This window comes from Helicoverpa zea, chromosome 26, assembly GCF_022581195.2.
Source record: "Helicoverpa zea isolate HzStark_Cry1AcR chromosome 26, ilHelZeax1.1, whole genome shotgun sequence".
Lineage (NCBI taxonomy): Eukaryota > Metazoa > Arthropoda > Insecta > Lepidoptera > Noctuidae > Helicoverpa > Helicoverpa zea.
The window spans coordinates 304,877-311,803 of record NC_061477.1 but is presented as its reverse complement, the minus strand read 5'-3'; the positions used below and the strand labels follow the sequence as shown (position 1 = coordinate 311,803).

Here is a 6,927-nt window from a genome sequence, read left to right as displayed (position 1 = left end):
GAAACGACAACGGACGACTGTTTTAGCGTCACAAAATGGCGGCCCATAACGCCATTTGGGGTTACCATTTTTAATCTAAGTATAAAAATGCGGTTTGGTCATAGTTTTATTTTTATATTTCATAAACGTTATAATTAAGTCTTATAGTCCATTATTTTCCAATTCTTAAAAAAAAAATCAAAACGTATTATTTTATATTATAACTGTATAAGAACAGATTACGATACTTGCCTGTTATTTTTAGCACAGCACTACAAAATATAAACCGCTGACATAACCTTGTAATAGCGCAGTATAGATTTAGAAAAATATTGTTTACCAAGTTATTTGACACTCAGTTTGGCACAAAATTATAACATTCATTGATTATTGATATAATAATGTTGTTTTAATGCTCCTCAATTGTTAAAACGGTAAACAACCAGCAAAAATATTTTTATCGTAACTGCAACGCCATTGCAAAGTTACGTCGTCAGTTCAATCGCGACGTGTCAGGAACGCATTCTCTGAATGGCCGAACTATAGTAACTGATCACGCCTACCGTACGTAGCTTGAGCTACAAGAAGGCACCTGACCTACCTTCCTTATGGCATCTCCGCTATGTTTCCTTCCTCCGTGGTCTGTACGTGTAAGTACATGAACTGTGTACTAATCTGTGGTATGCTGTAAATTTTCCAAGGTTGCTCCTATTGTCGGCAAGTAACTGTAACAGCTAGGAAGTTTTTATTCAATCTAGTTTCATGGTTATATGGTATTTGATCCTTCTGTGTACAGAAAAAAAAATGTTAAAATATAGCTGCTAAAGTAATGCTTCCTATCTACACAGCAAACCGTAGAAATGAAAAAAAAAAATTAAATATCACAAAAAATATTTCTGCGCCCATAATCCTTATCTCATACACAAATACATATTACAAAAAGCTTCATAATATTTAAAACTGTGTTTATCCAACTAAAATGAAATTAGAATAGAAAAACTAAATATATCCGCCCCACATCGGTATTACAACCAGTCTTGCAAGCATTTATATCTTTGACTCATATTCATTTAATTACTTCAGGAAATGACGATACTAATTATAATATATCTGATTGATTTCCTTCCGATTTACCTCAACCGACTTCAAAGAAAAGGTAATTATATTATGTCACCTGGAAAGATAGAATTTCCCGGTAAATTCCAAAGAAATGCTTCTTAGAGCTGGGTTAATTAAGTCCAATTAATTAATAAGTCCTTTGACAACATTCCAAAATTAGCATCAGTTAAGTAATTGTTATATTCCTGTAACGCAATCACGCATGCACTAATTGCTCTCACTAATTAATTAATATGTCTCTGTAACATTATCCCGTGAAACAATTAAGCTCAAATGACGTACACAAATTGTTAAAAAAATATGTTTATGTGGAGTCCAAGTTACCCATGTTATGATCAGTATGAGGTATGAATCACTTTAGTACGAAGTCGCCTTGATCCGAAGCGACGTTATATAGCCGCGACCGACTGTACCCCGCCATTTAATTCTGAACGCTCGCTCGCGCCGCACGTGTAACTACGAATACTAAATAAAACAAACAAAATGAGTACTACCGGTGCCTCCTCCGTGCTCCTGTTCATCCTGAACATCCTCCACGTGGTGTTCGGCCTCGCCATCGCCTGTGCATCCATCTGGTTTTTCGTAGAAGTCCACAGCGTGACCAGCTTGAGGAACACCAACCATTACTTGCTGGATTACAACGTGTACTGGCCTCAGGCTATCCCCTGGGTGTTCATCCTCGTCGGTGTCTTCGTGATCTGTGTGTCGTGCTGTGGTTTCGTTGGTGCTAAGAAGAGGAGCAATGGTTTAGTAGTAATGTACATTGCTTTCGAGGTCACCGCTATTGTGGCTTTGGTTGCGGCGGCCGTTGTCGCTCTCACGTTCGCCGACACGAAGTCGACCGACAAATTCATTGAAGACGCGATCTGGGATGTTTATACTACGATGAAAAATGACAGAAACTTGGAGACTTCTTTCGGTAACATGGAGAAGCGTCTGCAGTGCTGTGGAGCTTCAGGACCGAGGGATTACAAGAACTGGCGCGATTCCTTCCCTGTTTCCTGCTGTGACACTTACTACCATGGTTGGATCGGATCTTACAACATCGACTGTGACTTCACTAACAAGCTGGCTAATGAAAGACACGGCTGCACTGAAGTAGCTACCAACTACACCAGAATTATCATCAGGGTCCTGTCTGGCGCATGCGTGTTCACCGCTTTCATTGGCTTAATGAATGTCATCGTTGCTGTCACGCTGTCGAAGAGTATGAAGAGACGACCAAGACCGATGCCCGTACAACTAGAATCTGAAAGCAAAAAAGTTTTACTGTAAGTTATTGACAAATACTGTGTTTGCAAATGTGTTAGCAGATTCGACTAGTTTATCTTTCGTGTCGAAGAGAAATCGTTGAGTAACCAGTCGAACGTTACGTGTGTGATAACGCAACACTCGGTGCTTAGTTAAAATATTTATTTTCGCTAGATATAAGGACTGTTTCACATCAGCGGTTTTAGCTTTAACTGTATGATTGAACTCCACCGAGTCGAGCTTACGGCTTCTAGTCTAAGAGCCGACTAATGCATTTAATGCGTTTAATTGAATCTTCCAGTTGCACGAACAAAGAACTTCAATGAGTCAATTTAAGTACCCTTAATTGAATTGGATGTTAGTCATGATACTGTCTGTATGAACTTTAATAACGACTGACCTTTGTATTTCTTAAGATATTAAGATACAAGTAGATAACTGGGATATTTTTCACGTGTTTTTGCACAAATGTGTGTTAAAATATTTCGGAAGCGTACACTAAGGATGTTAATTAGTGATAACACTTGATAACAGAAATTAATGAATGTTAATTGACTTTACGATCTGATATCGAATCTCGTACAATAACGTATTGTAGTGTCTACAAATTGTATATTAATTGTGTATGAAACTAGTTTGTACAACCTGTTTTGTATTTTTCTCATGTTTTTCCTGACAATAGTTGTTAAGTAGTTAGAAGGAATAATGGCAAATAATGTTTGTGAATCCGTCTACTTAACTTTAGACTTTATATTCTTAAAAATAAGTATCAAATTCCAATGTGTATGTTAGCTAGGTATTTTAACACAAAGATTAATATATGACTGTAAGATTTTGTAGCTTTCCTGCCTCAGTGGTCTAGTGGTTACAAGTGCAGCTACGGATCGTGAGGTCCCGGGTTCAAATCCCGGGTCGAGATTTGTCTTGATGTTTTTTTCTTGAGGAAAAATTCTAAATAGCTTCTCGATGTTTTGGACTATATATTTTATAGGTCATTGTTTTTATTGTATACAAGAGTAAAGTAAAATGATATTAGATATAGATTAATAGAATGTAAAGAGAGTGATTGAACGATGAATGAATGAATGATAAAGTTCTAAGTGAAGTTTTTTCAGCTTAATTCAGAAAAACAGACAAATTCCTGTAAATATAATATTTAAGAAGAAAAAAAGCTGTTTTCAAATGATGTTAATGTCTGTTCGAAACCACAGTACCTCAGTTGCGTTATAGCAACAAAAATGGCAATAACAACATTTGTAAACAGACAATTTTCAACCTCAATTCCAAGAACATAAGTCACAAAATCGTTTAGCAAAATCCTCTTACGTAATATTTATTTTTCTGTCCGTTTATCACATCATCGTGAATTATAGAAACTTTATATAAAGTTTGTATGTATGTGTGTCTATGTGTATGTGTGTGTGTGTGTACCTGTTGAGAGTAAAGGTCCAAAGATAAGGCTGGCTGCAAACCTTCGAGCCGGCTTGAAACCCTGATAGATTTAAGTTTTGATATAAGATTATTATAAAATGTTATAAGAATAAGAAGCTTTGTGTATTTGCATTTGGATTGAAATAGACTGGATGTTTTATATAACTTATCGTTTTTTTTTACCCTTTTTTTGCAACTATTACCTATCTTTTTCCGAAGGAAATGATAAGAACAGAATAATAATAATTATGAGAACTAAAATAGACAAAGTTTTTATTAACCTCCTACATAGAATCATAAATGAATGAACAAGTAATCTCTACCACACCAAAATACGTGACCTAATTAAAGAAATTCTTAATTACAACCCTAATTAAACAAATGACACATTACGAACAAAATCACAGGAACAATACAGCAATGTAGATAATTAGTCATTCATTATAATGCAGAACACACGAAATGGGTCAAATATTACTCGAGTATCAACTAGTATCAGTTCAGTCGCAGGTGGGATCGATCGTTTGTAAGCTGCGCGCGCGCACCTCAAGGCGCGGCCCAAGTTTATAAAAGTACTTGCGTCACTCACACGCCTCTCATTTCGTTGAAAACGTCGCGCGCGCACGGACCAGCCATGGGGAAAGACGAACTTATCAAAAATGTTCTCTACGTAATGAACATTATATACGCCGTCTTCGGCCTGGTGACGGCAGCCACTGGAATCTGGTTCTTTGTGCAACTAACCGAGTTCGTAGCCTTAAGGAATAGCAACCATTATCTATTGGACTATAGAATCTACTGGCCTCAAGTCGCACCATGGCTGTTTATTCTACTGGGATTGTTTATCATCATGGTGGCGTTTTGTGGGTGGTGCGGCGCCAACAGGGAGAGTCGAGGCATGCTCGGCATCTACGGCCTCTTCCTGATTCTTATCGTGGTGGGTCAGCTGATCGCCGCAACTCTCATCTTTGTTTACGTCGACGGTGAAGACACAGACAGATTCATCAAGGATACAGTGTATGACGGATACTACAACTCTCAGTCCAACCCTGATGTCTTCAAATCCTTTGGAAGGATTGAGAGGAAGCTGCGGTGCTGTGGTGCCAACGATGCTCGTGACTACAGAAGCTGGAGAAACGATCTGCCGCTAACCTGCTGCCTGGACAGCTACTACCGTGCTACCTGCGAGTTCACCGACAAGGAGGCGAACGAACGTCTCGGATGTGCTAAAGTGGCGTCAGTGTATACCAAGATCATCAGTTCGTCCGTCGCGGGTGCCTCGCTACTTATATCTCTTTTGGAGATCTGTGGTATTGTGCTAGCTTGGAAGCTCTTCCACTCCTTGCGGGAGGTCGAACACTACATTACGGAGAGAAAAGAAGGTGAAACCGAGTGCTAGGTGCTAAGTGCCAGTATTATTCTCGATATATCGATACCGCCGATCGATGCCGCTACGGTATGAGACTCTAATCGATACCGATTCTCGTCCCTGAAGTAACTTTCCCTTTCTAAGTTTTCTTTCTTTCACGGTGTCTGTTTACTTCTGAATGAAGTTCGTTTCCTTGTTGAAGGAAAGCCCGAAACCTTTGTTCTGTTGCTCTGATATAATGTTACATTCCATCTGTTATTCGATTAGTGTTAATTCGCTTTAATGAAGCAATCTCATAGTGTAATTCGTGTAGAATCTCGCCACGCCTTAGGTCAAAGTGTATATTAAGATGATATTATTCGAGTGAGTGGGCCTAATCAGTGGCTTCCTTCTTAACTCAATGATGCATGAGTACCTGCACTGACTCATAGACCTCATTGTGCCTAAGACATGGTGAATCCGTCGGCCTCGCCCCACCAAGTCTCTTCGAGACATACGATTAATAGTTTAGGTATACATAGATCGGTTTGTAAGTTTCGTAAGTTATATTTGCGTTAATAAGCGTCCATGGACGAGTGGAGATTGTGAGGCGATAGAAGGTCGTCTATGAGAAAAATGTGACCTCAGGTTGGGCAGCTGACGAGCTGTTTGTGCCAGATTCCGTATTGAGGTCGGCCATTGTGTAATAGATGTTACCTGCGAGGCGTGCCTCGATGTCGCTCCACTAGTAAACTTTATTCACGGACCATCGAAATATGCAAATCTTTACGCAATACTATTGTGAGTGGATAAAGTATGCTCAGCGGAACTTATGCTAATATAACGACGTATTTGGATTTCACAATTTCTATAAAGTATGTTTGTCAAGTAGTTTAAATATTGTGCCAAGTATTGGTGTTCAGAACTTTTGTATCACAGTAGAGATTTTATTGTATTGAAGTTTTTGTAATTTTATTTTTTATAGTTTTTATAAGTTTTTGGAGCGAATTTCCGTCCTTTATATAAAGAGCCATATTTAATATATTATAAATAATGTGTGTTTGTAATAGTGTGTGTCCAATTGCCAAAGAAAGTATAGGTACAAACTTTCGAGAAAAAAAAGAGAATATATTTTTTGCATGCAAAAGAAAAAAACATTTATATCATGTAATTAGTATAAGTGAATAACCACTACCATTATCACTGTAATAATTATTATTAGCTAATTATTGTAAGTTATTTTTATACAATATCTAAAAATTATGTCATTTAAGTCGAAACTAGTCTTAAGTCGTTTCGTTTGTAATAGAAATTAAATGTTAAAATATTTCAGTAATGTATTTTTAATTTGGTTCCTCATTCTTGTCGTAATTATATCATAAAATATTGCTTAGCGAAACATTTTTCTGCGACATTGCATATAATTGACATTTTGCAAAAATTGCATAATTATTGAAAATGACATAATAAAACTATTAAACAAGTTAAAATAATTTATTATTAAAGTGACCTTAATTTATCTCAAAACTGCTTATAAAACCAAAACAAAGAACATATCTTATACTTTAACTTAAATAAGTAACTTCCGCAGATTATTACATAATTAGAGTTTCCTATTCTCATTACATAATTTAGAAAGTTATTGATGCACACATTCATGCGAGACACGCACACATAGACACGTTTTATTATATTAGTCACCATGAAAGTATGAGAAGTAGAGTATAGTTATGGCGTATTAAGCAATCCTATGGGTATATGAATAACAATGAAAATCCTTAGTCATGATAACAAATAGG

General features: G+C 37.0%; 2 protein-coding genes across 2 annotated transcripts; both read left to right on the top strand.

The window, feature by feature from the left end:
• Positions 1 to 1,507: 1,507 nt before the first annotated feature.
• LOC124642984 (23 kDa integral membrane protein-like) lies at positions 1,508 to 3,945 on the top strand. The gene has a single exon (XM_047181812.1). The coding sequence runs from the start codon at positions 1,582 to 1,584 to the stop codon at positions 2,371 to 2,373; it is 792 nt and encodes a 263-aa protein (XP_047037768.1). The 5' UTR covers positions 1,508 to 1,581; the 3' UTR covers positions 2,374 to 3,945.
• A 326-nt stretch (positions 3,946 to 4,271) lies between these two features.
• Positions 4,272 to 6,464, top strand: LOC124642985 (23 kDa integral membrane protein-like). The gene has a single exon (XM_047181813.1). It carries the CDS (start codon positions 4,415 to 4,417, stop codon positions 5,177 to 5,179), a length of 765 nt encoding a protein of 254 aa, XP_047037769.1. The 5' UTR covers positions 4,272 to 4,414; the 3' UTR covers positions 5,180 to 6,464.
• The last annotated feature ends 463 nt before the right edge of the window (positions 6,465 to 6,927 follow it).

Coding starts and splice junctions, on each gene's coding strand:
- LOC124642984 (XM_047181812.1), top strand. CDS start 1,582: ATGAGTACTACCGGTGCCTCCTCCGTGCTCCTGTTCATCCTGAACATC.
- LOC124642985 (XM_047181813.1), top strand. CDS start 4,415: ATGGGGAAAGACGAACTTATCAAAAATGTTCTCTACGTAATGAACATT.